General features: G+C 39.1%; 1 protein-coding gene across 1 annotated transcript; it reads right to left on the bottom strand.

Annotated features, from left to right (window-relative positions):
- Nucleotides 1-1,185: 1,185 nt before the first annotated feature.
- On the bottom strand, nt 1,186-18,484 carry LOC119721389 (trophoblast glycoprotein-like). Its single transcript, XM_038191452.1, has 4 exons — nt 18,346-18,484; nt 10,664-11,546; nt 9,811-10,346; nt 1,186-6,246 (listed from the first exon to the last, which is right to left on the bottom strand). Exons 2-3 carry the CDS (start codon nt 11,315-11,317, stop codon nt 9,816-9,818), a joined length of 1,185 nt encoding a protein of 394 aa, XP_038047380.1. The 5' UTR covers nt 11,318-11,546; nt 18,346-18,484; the 3' UTR covers nt 1,186-6,246; nt 9,811-9,815.
- Between the last annotated feature and the right edge of the window lie 372 nt (nt 18,485-18,856).

The following is an 18,856-nucleotide window of genomic DNA, read 5'->3' as shown; positions in this document are numbered from 1 at the left end:
AATTTTGTCTTCTACTAAGAACGCTTTGAACAATTCCCCAAATGAAACACAAAGTTATTACAACGGCATGAATAAAGGATCAGACAATCTGAAAATGCTGCACGTAGGGATTATTTGACACATTCAGTATTCATGATTGCTGCAAGTCACGGCGAGGTCATGACAGTAAAAAGATCCACCAAAAAAAAAAATTGTTTTACTTTGCAGTGCCGTTTATTGTTCAACTTGGCGGTAAAATACAACACAAAAATGTAAGAGAATGTTTCTAGCAAGTTTTTAACGATAAATGTGGTTCTTGAATATAAAAGAAATCATTACAGTGCATTAAAAAATTGTTGAATGAAATTGAAGAAACAAATTGTTCTTGGTACATACATGTACATGAGTATAATGTACCTTCATAGAGTTTTATAAACTTGCGTTTTGGCGCAGAAAATCAATGGTTCTTTTCTGGCTGAAGGGGCTACTTTAACATTTCCGTTACTTGAGAAACAGCACTGGCAAATTATTTTTTGAAATACAGCCAAGCACCTTGCAACCTAAATTCTGGTTCATACATGTACATGTACTTCACACTTGTAAAAGGTTTTGGGTTTTTTTTAATCCAATTTCCTTTTAAACTTACTTTTTGGACATCATGAAATTTGCATGATGTACATATGAGCTGGCCAAACCACTGAAGAATTTGATAATAACAAATAAATGACAAAAAATACAATCTTGTGAATAGTTAATGCGGTGCCCGCTGCTATGTACATCAGATTCGAGCCAGCCAACTCATCCTGTTCACTCGGTGGTCGAGTGGTAAGACATCTGCACTAGAAAGCAGGAGGTCATAAGTTCGAGTCCCACCCAAGTGTTTTTTTCCAACTTTCACTCGTGAGGTAACACACTGAGTATACAGTGTTTAAGTTTATACGTTGGTGAAGGGCAAAACCTAATTTGATTCAGATACATGTACATGTAGAAACGACAAAAATTTTATTTTGAGAAGGCCAAAATTAGTTTAAAAGTAAAAACATGTTGTAGCAGATTTTAAGCTTCTGGCTATATTGAAACCTATTCAATATAGATGCTCCAATCTTGTGGCATGACAGATGCAAGTAAACCTTGTTACACTGAAGTAAAAGCAACACAGCTCTGCCCCAGTCTATGATCATCAGAACACATGCTTCACAAAATGTGTACAAGTGCCCAAGGGATGCATTTATTGCGGTATTGAAAGCAAAGATACTTGTCCTCTACATGTACATACAGAGTACCGAAGTGTGACATCGTTTAGAACCAGAAAGTGTCATGCAAACGAATGGAATTCACGCGCTTGTTGGTTCATGGCATAGATATGGAATCTTTCTATGGTTCACGGTCTGAATCACGCGCTAATGTCTTTTACACACACATTGTCCTCTACATGTACATTGTACATACAGAGTACCGAAGTGTGACGTCGTTTAGAACCAGAAAGTGTCATGCAAACGAATGGAGTTCACGCGCTTGTTGGTTCACGGCATAGATATGGAATCTTTCTATGGTTCACGGTCTGAATCACGCGCTAATGTCTTTTACACACACATTGTCCTCTACATGTACATACAGAGTACCGAAGTGTGACGTCGTTTAGAACCAGAAAGTGTCATGCAAATGAATGGAGTTCACGCGCTTGTTGGTTCACGGCATAGATATGGAATCTTTCTGTGGTTCACGGTCTGAATCACGCGCTAATGTCTTTTACACACTCATTGTGCGCGTGATGTATTCACTTCGGTACTCTATTTTGCCCAAGATTTTTATTTTATTTTATATTTTAAATCTGTTTGCTCATTGGCTTAGCTGCCATGTACTAACACAAAAACGAATCACCAAAGAAACTAACATTTTACAACGGCAAAATATCCAAACTTCTGGCAACTTTTGGTGCTGAAAAGGCTGTAACATTTTGAGGTTTCTGCCTGAAATGACATCACAACTTTGCTCAAGAAAATGCAAATTCTCATTAGCATTAAAACAAAAAGGCACCAAAATACCATTGAAAATGGCAAAAATGAAAAGTTTAAATACCTTTTGGGACACAAAGGTGCATTTCCAAGAATTGCATTAAAACAATTACATTGCCATGTAATGTAAGTATTCACAATGTGAACCAAACAAAATAGCCAGAAACCCAAGTTTATTATTATTTGTTTTTTAAGTTAAACAAAGAAATTGACTGCAGCGGGGCTTAAACCTGCGACTGTATTAATATTTAACACGATACCCAAACTAAAACTATACGAAATGTGGTCAACATTAGCCAAAAACTTGTGACAGTCATTAAACAAGGCAAAAGATGGAACCTTTTTTATGCTTTCAAACAAAAATTAAATATGTGTATAAAATTTAAGTACGATTCAAAAACAAATGGTGCTGGCATGACGGTACAAAACTCAACATTTTAAATATTTAGATTAATAGAAGTGTACATGTGAGGATCACGGTTGGCATTTTAGGTGATGTTACACTTTTACACTCGGAAATTTTCAATGTAACGTTAAGTGAACACATGCACAAAGTTTGTCCATGAACCATTACATTTTCGGCTACCACCATTTGTTGTACTACCACCAATTTCTTGCACAGTGCAGTCAAAAATGACTTTTGATGGATGTGAATATAGTTCATTTAATCATAATTTAGGAACATTCAAGATTTCCAGAACAGAGTCGAAGAGCAGACCTAAAATCACTACTCAAATTCAATGCCTCTTTCTCCCAAGAAATTACATGTATAAGTAAGTAGTTAGCATACTGCCTTTTACAAGCAGGTAAAAATTACTTGGTTTAAAAAAAAAGCAATCACACATTTGTATTTACAATTTGTTCCAAGTGGCTCGCTTTTGAATATGACTTAAATCTTTTAAAGGTACAAAATGACTGAATCCCTCTAACAGAGCTCTATTCTCCCATTTCTTTTCCCTTTTTTAATCTTGTAATTAAGCCGTCCACACAAAAAGGAAAAACAATACAGTCGAGTCTCGTTATAACAAATTCGTTCGGACCTAGCCAAATTGTTTGTTATATCAGAATTTTGTATTAAGAGGAACATCAGTCCCATTCATTGTGCATATAAATGCACAGTCGGGACCAAGGCTTTATGTTCGTTATAACCAGAATTTTGTATTAATAGAGTTTGTATTAACGAGAGTCGACTGTATTCACACAAAAAGAAAAAAAAATATTCTACCCAACTGAACTGGAAAATATTTACCAATGAAAAACCACGGCAACACGATCATCGACCTACATGTACATCAGGGTGAACTTTTAACATGATCTCATGCCGAAGCCTCAACGTTTTGATGACAGAACGTCATGCAGAAGAAAACAGATTTTCTTTTGAAAAGGCAAAATTGATTTCTTCATGATCCCGTGTAATTTCTTAATTTTTGTCCTACCACTTTCAGCCTACTGAGTATATAAATAAATACTTAACAGTTCATACAAAAATTATGTACATAACTTTACTATGCTCAAAAGGTAAAACTTATATAAAAGAACAAAAGCCAAATAATACTTCAACATCAATGCATAATCAAGAATACAGTAGTAAGTTGAATATAAAAATACAAGCCAACCAAAAAGCAAAATACACACGTGTATGCATTCTAATTACTACAGTGTACATGAAGTGATTAGGTTCCTAAGTAGATTGTAAAAGTATGTACAAGAAAAAGTTATCCATACAAAAATAAAACCAACCTCATCACAAAAAGGCAAGTGCTTCTTTACTTTTGTTATCAGCAAGTGTCACAAAACTCTTAACCGTTCCCTACAATGCTTTGAAAATTAATATCCTCATTTGGCTTTCTATGGTAAGAACCTTTAACCCGAACCCTCCTTGATCCTCCTCAATCCTCCAGGCGGTTTTGGGGGATTTTGGAAGATTGAGGCTGAATGGCAAAAAAAGTGTCTCTTGATTTTGGCCGCTGCATTGTGTTGAGTTCGTAGGCTGTACCCAGCATTGTTTGCGTTCAATCATACATTGAGCCCTGCATCATGCTCGATATCATCCGCACTGCTTCTGAATGTCATCGGCACTGCCTCAACCCATTAACAGTGATTGTTGGGGGATTTTGAAGGATTGAGGCATTGGTCACTCCTCCACTGAACAACTTCAAGAAATAATTACGGATAATTTTGGAGGATTGAGGCCGAATCCAAAATTTAAATGATAGCAATTGGAGGATTTTGCTGGATTGATGATGGTTCCGAGCCAGAACGGCCTAGGGGGTTAGGGGTAAATCAGCAATATACATTGTAATTAGGTACAAGAGGAGAATTTGTCCCCTGCCAAACTTCATAGACTCCACACATGACCATCTTTAGTTCAAAGTAGCATAAACATTATGAAGTGTAAGAATACAATATTTACTGTACATCTCCCATGAATATAGACCAATACATGTTTATTGTAAATTAGATGTGAAAAGCTATAAATACATTATTGCATATTTTTAAAAATCTTCAAATTTTAACAAGCATTCTTAATTGTAAATTCCTTAGGTGCTTGTGATCTTTTCTAGCATTACCATTATTCTTGAAGCGAAACATTGGCGTGCTTGAATACAAAACAGTGAAAACGAAAGATTTTTCAACGGCCACAACTCTACCGGTTACATGTCCAAACTGTACACTGGCAATATGTGTCAGGGACGTGTCCACCTTCCACAAAACTCCTACATGTACTTTTTGTATCCATGTCATTAAGATGCACATCACTGCGAAAAACAAAACCTTTGGGTATCGATGGAACTCAAAACGGAGAGTGTTAGTGAACCCCTAGCGAGAGATGCTTCCCGGACTGGGGATGATCAAGTTGCTTTGTAAACAGCGTACGCATGCATAACATGCAAGCTGATCAAATCTCCAGCATGCAGAAGGATGCTAGAATGTGGATTGATTTGTGGCTTAAAAGCACGGGCGGCACACAAGATCACCTCGTGAATACACAAGTTGTCGGACACTGGCATTTGAGATGGATGACGGGATGAAATGTCCCCCACTTGAGAACTTCACATCGACTGCTGACATCAATTCAAATGGGCAGCTGCCGTCGCCACAGACTGACCGATCACAGGGCGAGAATCAGAAGTTTATTGACCCACAACTTGTCACTTGTGAACTTCTCTGTTACATCATCCACTGTTTTACGTACTTAAATCCTAGAGTTTGGAACAGCAGTTCCGATCTTACTAATATCCAGCATCTTCCGGTACATTGTATCTTCCCTCATAAATGCCCAACTGCAATATCTCTATGCACGTCTTACTCTCCATACCTATTTGTTTTAAATACACAGATGTTTAAAAAAAAACACTATTTACAGAATTTAACAAAAGCCATCCATCGTAAAACAAAAAAGATCGTAAGACTTACAAAAAAAAGATGCATACATCAAAACAGATTGTATTCTTACTATTGTATGTATTTTCCACATCTTCTTTTTTTGGGGGGGGGGGAGAGGCGTAATTGCCTTATTTAAGTAAAGTTCGGTCGTTGGGAGCCCCCCTTCTGTACCCCAGGATCCACCACTGAGACGCAGAAATTGTAATAAAATCTATTAAATCATTGTCTTTTCGACAATCGTTAATATGGGACACACTTTCTTGACAAACAGCCAGATACACTTAGATACAGGTACATGTACATGCAGTATTATGCAGTGTCATTCGACTTCACAGCTGCACAAATCAGGGGTGAAAGCCATGTCCCCACTTCTGGACACAAAATGGATGCTGTCACACAGTGATGAATGCAGCTCGTGTCTTAACCTAACCCCATTGTGTGTCTGGAAATTGGGACACCGGTTATCGCAACTGTCTCAAACTAGGGTCCTTTTGTTTTTTAAGTAACCTCTTTAAAATTACGGCTAGTGCATTCTTCACCCTTTGCCAAAAATTCACAAGGATAAAAGATATTAAAAGCTTAAAATTGTAAAAAAGGGCATTACAAGTACATTTTCTGGTCCGGCAGAAAATCTATTAAAAAATGAATAGACAAACAAATAAATAATTTAAAAAAAGGATATTTTATGCATTGAAGCCTCTCTTCAGTTCTGAAATGTCAATAAATGTTCCGTGCTGCCTCCACATTCATGTAGATCAGTTACATTTGTACACGTACATGTATGCACTATGTACAATCCTCTGCATAGATTTTGCCTTGACTTGAACAGTACCGGTCGCCTAACTCGGTACCCAAATGTCTGCATCTGAAATAGACAGAGAAAAGTTGGTGGGTGAGAAATACGTGGGAATTTTTATGTAATCATATTTTATTACATTTATTAACCCTACTATGCAAACATACTGTACATTCTGTGTGAAGTCGTCCCTTCAGTCAAAATCAATCAAGTGACTGTTTTTAACAGTTCGGGGCTCCAGCCTACATACAGTAAAGCAGGATTGACTGGCTGTGAATGTTTACTTTAAATTTAACTTGATACAGCTTTGCTTTGATTTTACAGGCTTGTAGGTGATAGATAAGCCAGCTTTACCCCTCGCCTGCTTTTGTCTGTTGACTGAATTTGATTAGTCACAGTGCTCGCTTGAAATACGATCTGACTGTTGGTGACCAGCCTGTGTGACCAGCCTGTGTAAAAGGCATGACAGGGAAAAGGATGGAATTTTTTTTTTGACTGTGTGTGACTGGTCAGACAGCTTGAGAGTTAATATTATTCACTAAAACAGCAACGAGTCCCTTGAGTTAATGTTTCAGAAATCAGCTAAATAGCACTGTTTATAAATCATGCGGGCATGTGTGGTCTACACAGGATTCGTGATCGAGAGGTTGTGGGTTCGGGCCCCACTGTGGCCATGCATGTTGTGCCCTTGAGTAAGGCGCTTAACCTCAATTTCTCCTCTCAACCCAGGTGTTATGGGTACCGGCATTATTCAATGCTGGGAAGGTAACAGACTCGCTGTGGAGGAGGTGTGGTGATCCCCCCACATCAGCATATGAGTCTGGCCCAATCGCTTCGAATGAGAGATGGGCACTCCGTTCCTGTGAATACAGGTTCGTCCCCCTTTTATAAATCATGCCCTGCACACAGCGTATACACGTATATGTACATACATGTATCCCTTGTGAAATTGCCTTCAGTTGTTCCACAAGATAATCCACTCTCATAACATTCACTCGTGGAATTCTCAGTCATACGCACTCCCCGGGAATAATAATAAAATCCCCCGTTCCCATAACAAGATTATACCGAACGACGTAATTCCGAGTGGTGATGAATTTTTTTATCAAACGAAAATGAACGGAGCATGGAAATGATTTGTGGCAGTTCGGCTATCCAGGGAGAGGGAAAAAAAAGTCATGTTACACATCAAACTATGCCGCAAATGGGAACTCATAAACTATCCTCGGGGATATGCTGAACCGGTAGCAGATTTTAAGTGGAACGTTAAACAATGCATCAACTCACATAAATCGTAACATTATTCTCCGCCATGAAGTACTTTGATATTGTACATAGACAGAAATGCCAAATATTTGGAGTACATGTATGTTTATTCATAGAGCTAGAAGCAAATGCATATCCTGAAAAAAAAAAAAAGGAATTAAAGCAGCTCAAGTCTTTGGGACAAAAATGGACTGCTCTGCTTTAAATGTATTGGAAGATGACATACAAATGTACTGTAAGTACATGATAGAAATATTTGCACTATTTTGTGAGTTTACTGTAACATCATTTTTCAAGCGACTTGTGTTTGCAACCACCAAAACAACATTTTAACAACCATATTCATTCCCATGTTAGAGTCGATAAAACTCTTTCTAAAGCGATTTCCAAAATAAATGTCGACCCAATTTTGAGCGTGCAGTGAAGGCCGACCGAAATTGAATGTTTATCTGCCCGACAAACACATGGCTTTAGGAATTTCGTGGCTGTCATCTGCACAGGAAAACAGAATGACAATCAGATTCTGTGGCAGCCTTTATTCACACACCTGTCTCCATCGGCCTCGCTAAATTAGATCACTCCAGTGAATCAGAGGCAGCAAACTGTCACTGCGTGTGACTGAAAAGACAAGAATTGTGTGTACATTTCAACGTCTGCATAAACCTTGTCTGCGTCATGTACACGTGTATGTGTATGTGAACGTATGCACTGTACAGTGACGTGTACGTGTCTGTTCCTGTCTTCTATTACGCTCGAGGACAGACCCACAAAAGGATAAAAAAAAGATCCTTTCAGTCCTCGAACGACGGTGCTTTTGTTCGAAACTGTCCTCGATCATACGTTTACATGATTAGTCTATAGATGGGAAAGTGTTAAAGTACAGGGACAAAGGGAAACACAATAGGTTGTCCTCAGGCGTATAGTAAAACACGACTACATGTTCCTGTTTGTGCACAAAAGTTTGCTAATTGGGCCGTTTTCACAGTGTGAACAAGTCAATAATCCCTGGAAACTAATTTACAAACTTCATCAAATGTTTGAGTCCATTTCAGAGCAAAATAATCACAATCCAATGATGCACATGTGTATCATTGCAGAAAGTAGTAATTTACACACAGAAAAATATTTAACTGAAATGGTGCCAGAAATGATACAAAGACTGCAATTTGAAAAAAAGGAGCAAATCGTGCAATTATATAAGGGCTTACATACATACATGTACATACATGTATACATGTACATGCATATGCGTACATGTACAGTACATCCCTTAAAACCATGCGAGCTTCTTTAGAACCTGACAAACTCAATCATCAAAGATGGGCAAGTACGGACCTGTCTCCGACAAAAACTTTTGCAGGAGACATGCTAACAGCCCTTGCAGTAAAAAGACCAAACCCGGAACCTATATGTAAGTTGTCACATCTATGTTCCTACAGGGACTTGGGTATTTCTCAAAACTGCACCCTAAATACTTTGCCTAATTCCTTTCAGTATATAAATATCCATCCCTAGTCTCCAGACTGTCTAGATCGATTTCTTAATGCATATCAATGGCATACATGTACATGGAAATTGCAATGTAGGCACCGGCCTAAGGCTCAGTTCATTCCCCCCCCCCCAGCTTGTTTACATTCAAAATACATGTATCTATGCATTAGCAATGAAGCGACACTATAATCCTTCATGTTCATTAAAGATACAAGTAGTTAATGATCATCAGATAAATCTCCTGATTATCGACAAGGATCTTTGATTTGTATTCATGCTCGCGGACTATACCACATTGGCACTAATCCTTGATTACATTGGCAAGGATTCAAGCAGATTTCCCATGTGCAGTAGTTCCTTTTTATTCAACACTTTCATTTCCTCTAAGTGATGGACTGATTTCCTTACAGGAACATGTATGAATAAGAATCATGGATGCTAGTCGAGACGGTATTCCACTTTAAGAACCTCAAACTCATTGTACACTTTGTGTATTGGATTGCTTGATGGTTTAAAATTTGGAAGTATAATGCAAGAATTGCTTCTAATTAAGGCAATCCATTTGGAAGAGAGTCGAGAGATGTCAGTTGAGCATCTTGACAGACAGGCAATTATAGCATTTTTATGTGAGAGGGTATTCCTTGAAAGAGATGAAAGTATCATGAAGACTGTTTTCTGAGACTCTCTAGTTTAATTAATGGTATAAACCCCAACCCCTCCCTGATATTTCCTACAGTACCTAATTGCATAGAACGAAAGAAAAAACATGTACTTGTAAACTCATAGCTTTACAATAAGGTTCCTACATCTCTCAAATGACTGTACAGATAAAAGGTTAAAATTTAATGTGAAAATGTTGTAATTCTGGATTTGTACCTTGATCAAACTTCTGTGGGTGCCATCTCTGGTGTGTCACGCCGAACCCTGTTGATGTCATCGTAGCCCTGACGGCTGTTGAAAGCCTCTTTCGTGGTGGTGTAGAGGTCCACGAAGTAGTCCTTGATGTCGTTGCGGCGCATGTACAGCACAATCAGGGCCAAGACACCAACCAGGGCCAGGATGACGCTGAGGATGATATAGGACGGCCGGAGCTCGTTGTCAATGTCTATCTCCTCCGGCTTGGGCCCGCACGGCAAGCTAGACCCCAGCACAGGCTTGTGACGCTCGGACTCATCCACCGCATCCCCGCACGTCACATTCTCCTTGTCCAACACCAGGTTCGTGGCATTTAACCAGGCCTGGAAGTCTGCAAGCCGGCAGTTGCAGTAGAAGGGGTTGCCGCTGAGATCGATGGTGAGGTCTTGCTGTACGTTGGAGAAGCTCTCAAAGTCCAACTCAACGACGGATTTGTCAATGTTGACTAGCTCGTTGTTGCTCAAATCTAAGTATTGCAGTTTCGGGAATACTTTTTGCTGTGGGTGTGGAAGTAGAAAAAAGCAAAAACTAAACTGTGATTGCAGATGAAACTGTGCATTGGTCAATATCAAATTTGTAATTCAGGATTGCCCCGTCAATTTAACCCAAACTTTATTAACTGAGTTGCCACAGTTGCATTCATGTTCTTACTGACCAGCAGACACTGGCAAGCTTGATAAGGCAGAAACTTCAGTGTTCCATTTGCGTCACCATTAAAAGTTTACGTTTTTTTTTTTTAATTTTTGGCTATCTGCTGTTGTCAATTCGGTTTTGGGGTACTTTATGAGGATATTAACACTTTTTTATATCTTACCTGGAAAGTGCCGCTTCTGATGGCAAGTAAACTGCTCTTGTGCAGAGTGAACCTTTGAAGCTCCTGAAACGTCAACACGCTGGACTCCTGGACGAATGGGGAGAGGAAGCCAATGTTGTTTCCGTCCAATCTCAATTCTCTCAGTTTTGTTAAATGCACATCAGTGAAGATATTTGTCAAATTGTGCACATAGTCATCTGGAGTCACATTCAGGAACGCTTTGGTGAGACTCAACAGGCGGAGGTTGGTGGAAACATCGGCGAACATTCTCTGCGTGTCATTGGGGGTAAGTTTGTTCTGGTCTAGTATAATCTCCTCCAGGGCTGCAAAAACAGTTTGGGAAAACCATCCTTCCTCAATGTAGCTGATATTGTTGCCAGTCAGAATCAATGCTGTCAGATGTGGGAGGGCCTTGCTCGGTTTATTGTCTGTTGTCAGCTCCGTCACAGTGGTCTCTCCTGATATCGTCAGGGAAGTTGTGTTTTGTGCGACTTTTTCCCACGTCGGCCACCTATTGCATTTCAGTGCAGTCCCCGAGCAGCTGCATTTCCTCGGCCTAGTTGGCAATCGACAAGTTTCAGCCTGGACTGCGCCGGCCAACAGGGAAAGCGTAACAACAAGGGAAAAGATAAAAGATGTGTACTGACAAGCCATGATGTTCGGGGAATATCTGGCTTTTGGCTCTCGGAGATCCCGCACTAAATAATTCCTGGTGAAGTGCGAAGCTCCTGTCGACTTGGTCTCTGGCAAAATGCAGGATTGTTCACACCCTATGTGGGTTTTTAAAGGCCACTATGATGGAAGGAATTGACATGCGTCGCGTTTTCCAGTTGGCTTCTCAACTTCACAGCTGTCTACAGTAGTCGCCATTCGCTAATCAAACCTGTAAGAGTACAATTGACAAAAAATCAATAATGCTTTTCAGCGCAGGCAGGAATTATCAGTAGATTGGCTTTGTTATTAGAGAGTACTCAGTCACCAATGGAAAATAACGTTAGCTGAACCTAAGCAAACAAATTCAACACTGTCGCTTGCCCAGCTCCAGAAGGTCTGACATTGTTCACACTCTGTTTAACTATACTGTTGAATCGACCTTCACTAGTCTGGCAAGTTGGACAGAACAGCATACAGATACAGCATAGTTAAAAGTGACTGCTCACACTGTATACTGCATCAAGCGTAGGCCTACTGATGCTCTGCACAGCCCAAAAAAATGGCAAATCAAGAAACAAAAATTGGCATTTCACCTGAAGGTTCACCCACACACAGGTAGTCATAACTCAGTGACGTGCATCGGAACAAATGAGGCAAATCGCCAAGGCCCTATGCAGTAGGCGAGGCAAGCTAGGTGTGAAATTTATGATGAAGCGTAAGACAAAGTCGACACGCTCGGGTGAATGCCATCATGATGATGCCCGGCATGGTCATGGGTATAGAGCGCTAAGGCGAGTGTGAAACTGAGATAAGACTTTGTAATTATCTGTGCTGACGAAACGAGCACGAAGGGGAAAGCTCTTGAATAATGCATGAACCCTCTACTGTGTAGCGGGTTCATGGAAAGATCTCTGTTGTGATTATCAAAAGTCATCGGTGAATTACTGATGAAAAAAACAGCACTATAATCGATCAAATTATAATTTTGATTGAACCATGAAAATCAAATGCCACATGCACAGTGTAGGTTTTGTCACTACAATCAGGTGCCTCTTTCACTCCCCAGGCAATGTTACTATGATGCCCTTACAATCCTCCAAAATCCTCCACCATGGAAAAACTAATGACACGTTATTTGCACTGTATTTTACCAGGGACGTCAAGCGCCAGGTCAAGTAAATAGTGGCTGGGCTCTACCTAAATCCAGCAAAATCCTCCCCAACTCCCTTGGTAAATTTCGAAAGATCTAAGAGGCTTAGAGAATGTTACACCCCATTAGTGATCATTGCGTGTGTGGATAAGAGGATCTGGCATTGTTGACCATAACGTTGTGTGTCAGAAGTTTCAAGTTACAAATGAACAATTATTATCATACAAACAAAATGCCAACACGTTTAAAACAGACATATTCCACAAAACGATCAAAGGCCTCTTAGTAAGCAACATGAGCAAATAGGATGTCTCTTAAGTGTTTTGCCCAAAGTACCGGTAGGGCTGTCCATTTCCGAATAATTTAGTATTCGATTATTCGAAACTGCGTTTGACCAAATATTCAAATATCCAAAACTCACCGATCAAGTTTACACAAGTGTTGCACACAAAGTGCGCGGGGTAAAACTTTGAGTGCAGCAGTCAATGTTATGGGCCACTGGAATGTTTTGCAATAAGTATTTTAGAACTGTTAGGGTTTTAGCCAGCTACAAGGACGAGGACATTGAACCACAATCGACAAAAACTTGCTGTCGCCGTTGACAAACAGATGCATCTGACAAAGCACTTCAACTTTACAATTAAAATAACATCACACTCGTGCACGTGCATATTTTTTTCTTTGAATATTTGAAAGCTATTCGAATATCAATGGCTGATTGAATATTCGAATAGTCAAATGTATTTAGAGTATTCAGTATACTCGGGCAGCCCTAGCCCAAAGTTTTCAGTTGAGCAATAAACACATGTATTTTACTTGATCAATTTCTCATAGCACTGTGAATAATGGCCTTACTATTTCACAACTTAGTTGTGGTACTTACAGTGAACATATGAATCATTTCGCATACTTTTAGTCGAAATAATTCCAAGTAAAGGCTGATGAGCAACACTTTCAATCCCCACAGATTTAAGCCAATCAGGCTCAATGATCCCCACCAGGTACTTAGTAAGTCCCTGATCAGTGTACGGCTGGGTCAGGTTGAATAATTCATTGGGGCTCTTTCCAGGCAGTGCCACGGTTCACTAAAATATCAAGCACCGCGCGTGACATACAAGTCCATCAGGGCCTTTGTCAATGCATGCCCAATGGTATGTGTAGCGCAATAAAGGCCGCACATGTATTTATACGCAGCTATACACGGTGTCAAATGAAACCACAGGAGGCAGGCTGTTATCCAGAAGTCACAGCTAGGCAGACTCCATGAAGATGTTAATTTAAAGTCAGGACTACCACTGAAATATACACACCAAAAATTCATTCCTTATTCGCCAATGTCGTAAATTACACCACAAATACCCAATTTGTTTGTTTTGAACCATGCTAGCAGTAACCAAAATTGGTGAAATTTCTTTACAAAATGATTGAAATTTGTCCATCATGTTTTCTTTTATTGATGCCTTTACAGTTACAGATATTGCAAATTCATTAATTTCCAGAGTTCATGAGTTCATGAGCCAATTTTAATGCATCAGACTATTTTCAGAGAACATACTTAGATCTGTCATCAGTGTCAATATGACAATGTAACCTGAGACCCAGTTTTTGCCTGCAAGACTCATGCATGTTTGATCAGTGATGACACAAATGACTTCTCAGTTATCAAAATAAAAGCCCATAATACTGTTTGACTGTTTGTACCAGAGCATCAGAAAAGTAATTCAAACATGCGACACTATCGCATGTCCCGTCCGCTAGCATCAACTGATGCATTAAAGTGATGCCAAGCAGAACTAATAATGTTTGATTTTAATCCAAATTTCCTTCACTGTGTCACAGCAAACAAACCTGCTTAAAATAACTCTTCCCAAACAAACTTGGAATGACAGCGAGTTGAATTTGTTTTATTTCTGGCCTACAAGTGAAAAATAACACCTATGGGTACCGGTACATGCCCTACTGTAGATATTTACCACAAACTTACACTACAGTACATTGTACATCTTCAAATCTATATATTTAAATTTTTGGATAATCTACTGAGACAAAACTAGTTATCTATCACCTTCATGGCATTGCTTAACCAGTTAGCAGAAAAAGTGTGCTAATTTACTATTTTAGCAGAAAATTGTGCTAAGATGGCAGCTCATGAAGATTTACGTTATGTTATGGACTAGATTATAAAGCAAATTTTCCGCTTGATATTGGGATACATTTTACCATGGTACCATTTGGCAGCTACATGTACATTGTACATGAATTTCAGCCATGGCCCAAGAAATTTTTTGTGAGTTCAAGAAATTCAGTTAAAAAGTAAAAGCCAATTAATTTTGTGAATGTATACATGATTAAAGTAACAGTGTATGAGTATTCTGAACCGAGTGCTAATTCAGAACTCAGCAGGAAGTCCGCTACTGGATAGAATATCTTTACACTGGCAACAAATTAAATTATACTTCACAGCATGTACAGCCCAACAGACTCCTTCAATTTTCTTTCTTCAAAACACTGCAAGAACTTTGAGGTAGCATAATAAATATCTAGCAGCGCAACTGTTTTTCAAGCAGTAAACAGCCTGAACCATTTCACACTCTCCTTTGTTGAGTAGAAACTGGATTATAGGCAGGGGTCACATAAGGTCTCGGTATATTACTCCAGGGTGAAAAAACTGAACTGTGGTTACTTGTGAGTGAACGTTTGTATTAGGGAGTATTGGGCTTGAGGTTGAATGCTGTCTGGGTGGTAATAGATTATTTCCATGATGAGGAAAGTCTGCACAAGGGTGTGGTGCGGTAAAAATCAAGTTCAATGACTTGAACCAGGACTTAAGTTCCCACAAACATTTCTCTTTGTTGTGTAACAATAAATTTGTTGCTAATGTTTTTTGTTCTGTGGCATGCAGCGTTCTTATTAGGAATTCTTCCACACTTTGCTGTCAGATGAAATACATACCCGGTACATATGCATACAATGTATGTGGTTTTGGGTAGATCCAGACATTGTGAGAACCACAATATCACAGCACTTACATGAGGAAAGAAATAAAGCAATTGGGCAACATGACGCATAGCATTACAAATACAATTCTCTGTCGGTACGGTAAATATTCATAACACGATTAATTTTGTGCTGTTATCTGCCCTGATTTAACAACTTGCACGATGTGTGCATACAGCCCTATGCAAACATATCATTAAAGTCTATCAGTCAATTGTGTGGTCTGTCAGTGTCAGGTACATTAGCTTTTTCTCCATTTCTTTTATCACAAATAAACATGTATCTCTTCACACAAATGCTATTAACATTGTATGTCAGCACTCATGTTACAGCTGATGTCCAATTGTTCAATTTGCCAAAATCTATATCGCAAAAATGCCATTCTCATTTCAATATAACCCTAGTATTCCCAATCAACTACATTATTTCAATATAGATTTTCCCATATTTTTTTGTGTAGTGGAGTGCCTTAATCTTTGGTAAATATCCTCCCAATTGCTGTGCAATTACACACGGACACAGTTCCTGCACGCAGACAGCACGTAAGTCAATATCGGAATCATTTCATATTATCGACCGAGGAGGGGGGGGGGGGGGTACAGTGTAGGCATTCATGCAGGCATTTTGTCTATGTGAGTGACCGACAATTATGCTGGCTGGGGGGCAAGGGAGGGGAATTCAAGAATGGTTTGAAGTAAACCATGTGTAAACAGTCTAGTCTGGACAGTACAGCTGCCTGTTTGCTACACTGGTAAATATAATATATGAAGCAATTTTGTGATGTAAATTACCATACACAAAAATGATGAAAGAAAAATTATCAAAATTTACAGTGTAGGCTAAACATTTTCTTTTTAAAGCTCCAGTGTAAAATTATGGTTTTTCAAATTTGCAACCCTGACATTTAAAGTAGACTTGTTGAATTAGTTTAAATATTTAAAGGGAATGTACATCATTGGCTTTTGCTGTAATGTTCAGAAATGAACAATTTGAGAGGTTAGTATAATAGATCAAATATTGTCACACTGACATTTTTGTGTTCGAAAAGGTTGGAAAAACCAAGAAAAACAAACATGTTCAAGTAGTCTGGTTCCCTGACTCCACAAAAGATAAAATGGGTCAATTTATAGATGATGGAAAATTGTAGGGCAAGGGAACCAGTCTAGCTGGCCTGCACCCGTTCATGAACATGTAACCAATAGCAAACAAAATTTGGACTGAAAAAAATGGTAAATTTGGAGCAGTAGTTGAAAAATAGTTAGGTTTTTCCAACGCTGGTCGGCCGATAACCGTTGGAAATGTTTACAAAAATACCATTTTCTTGAAAACGACTTCACACCTGGTGCTATAATTTTACAAGATGCTTGAGACTGTCATTTACCAACATCCTAGTAAGGTATTTCGTAAAATTAGTAGTTTTATTTTTTGATGTTTGCAAATGTTGTATATTCCCTTTAAGCAATCACTCTTTTAACTGTTTAGGTCATTCCTTTCATCAGGATACACCCAAAATTCTCACATTTTCCTATTCCTCATACACAATGGTTGACCTTAATAAATGCACATATTTTCAATGATATTTAATCAAACCTATGGCCATTTGCCAAGCCTTTTTTAGTTGACAGATGTGACATTAGTTCTGTGGGACTTACATCCTAACTTTTGCATACATGTATACACCTTTGGTGACTCTATACAAAACAGCACTGTGATTTGTAAAGAGGCAAAAGGGCCTATGGGCTCTGTGCACAGACCCCTTAAACGGTCAGAAAAGGAGAGATGGGGCCGGGGAGACCAAGACTGGTTCCTGGTCCACCACTGCGTATTCCAAATGATCCAAAGTTATTGAGGGCGGAGATTAGTCTGGGAGACCATTGCAAGGTAAATTTGAACGTATTCGCCCGCCGATGACATCTGATGCTCACACGCGAAGTCACTATGGCTTAGTTTTGTGCACATTCAGGCCTCAGGATAAATAAGTCATGCGTACTTTGTGCGCAAACCAGTACAGTACGCACACGCAGTGTCCCGTCCAAGGGGCTCTAAAAAGTGGTAAAAAGGCACATTCTTTTATTCAGGTCCAACAGTGACAGTAAATATGAATAATGTGATTCCACCTCCACTGGCATACTTATATATGCCTATTTTCACAGGCATCGTAGAGGAAATAAATCGAACCACTGCCAACATTTTTTCAAAGACGGCACAATTCAGGAAAGTACGTGAGCAATCTCTATTCTGACATTCCATTTCGTTTAAACGTTTTGGAAAATGTGTAAACAGATTTAGAATTGTTTTTGTGTAAACGTTTAAATGTGTACACGTCACATCCTTACAAATCACCCAGACGACATTGAAATAATTTATGCTAGGGGGCCTACTTCCTTCATTTATCCTCAATCCTCCATAATTTGCGCAGTATGTCATGTATGTAAAGGCGAGAGCGTAGAAATAGGATTGCGTAGTTGACGATAATGCATGCTTGAATTCCAAATTAATTTCAAATCAATGTCATCGTACTTTTCGTAGGCCTATTTGGTGAATTATGATCATAATCCTCAAGGCGTCAAGCTCAATCATTCAACGCCAGTGCAAGCTCACTACTGTCGGAAAAACGTGTCCTACCGATAAGAAATGTATACAGATTTATATGCAATAGGCCTACCCATTGCAGTTGCACAAGACACCGTCAAGATCCCGAATTCAAAAACTTTCTACATGAACTGATGAAGGCCTTCCCTTGGCCTTACAACTTACACCATTCGTGGGATAGTTTATATTCGCCCACAATATATATCAAATAACCCAGTATTAGCGGCTAAAAACGTATCTTACTAGTTCATGAATACTGTAGAAATTCGTAGTTCCAATGAAATCTTACCTTCAAGTTTGTAAAGTGTTGAAAAGCGATGGCAAATGTCTTGGAATTCCGAAAGTTTCTGTACGATCGAATCGGCTCGACGCAAAGATCCCATGCGATATATTGCGGTGTGTGTACGTTGTACATTGTGTATAGTGCAGTGTAGTACGTTTTGTACGCCCCATTCTCGCACAACACAAAATAAAACCGCAGAGTCGTCTATTGAATGGGGGCTCCCACCTTAACTTCATGCCACAACAAAGTCACCAATATTGGGTTTAACTAAGCCTAGTATCCAGCACAAAAATATCATAAATGTTTAAGTTATCATTTTTACTTGCACACATTTTAACACCAATTTAGAGTCCCATTTAGCTAAAAGTGAGTGCGTCCCTCCCGTAATGTTCCCAGAAGTTTACCTCCGTACAACTTTGGTTTCGACTGGCTGGTTTTAAGAGGCCGCGCACTTGTCATCTCTCTCGCAAAGAACTCACAACAAAGGTTTGTAGAGCTATAGTGAATAATTTACTGA

This window comes from Patiria miniata, unplaced genomic scaffold (genome assembly GCF_015706575.1).
Source record: "Patiria miniata isolate m_02_andy unplaced genomic scaffold, ASM1570657v1 HiC_scaffold_13, whole genome shotgun sequence".
Taxonomy (NCBI): Eukaryota; Metazoa; Echinodermata; class Asteroidea; order Valvatida; family Asterinidae; genus Patiria; species Patiria miniata.
This window is presented reverse-complemented; position numbering and strand designations above follow the sequence as displayed.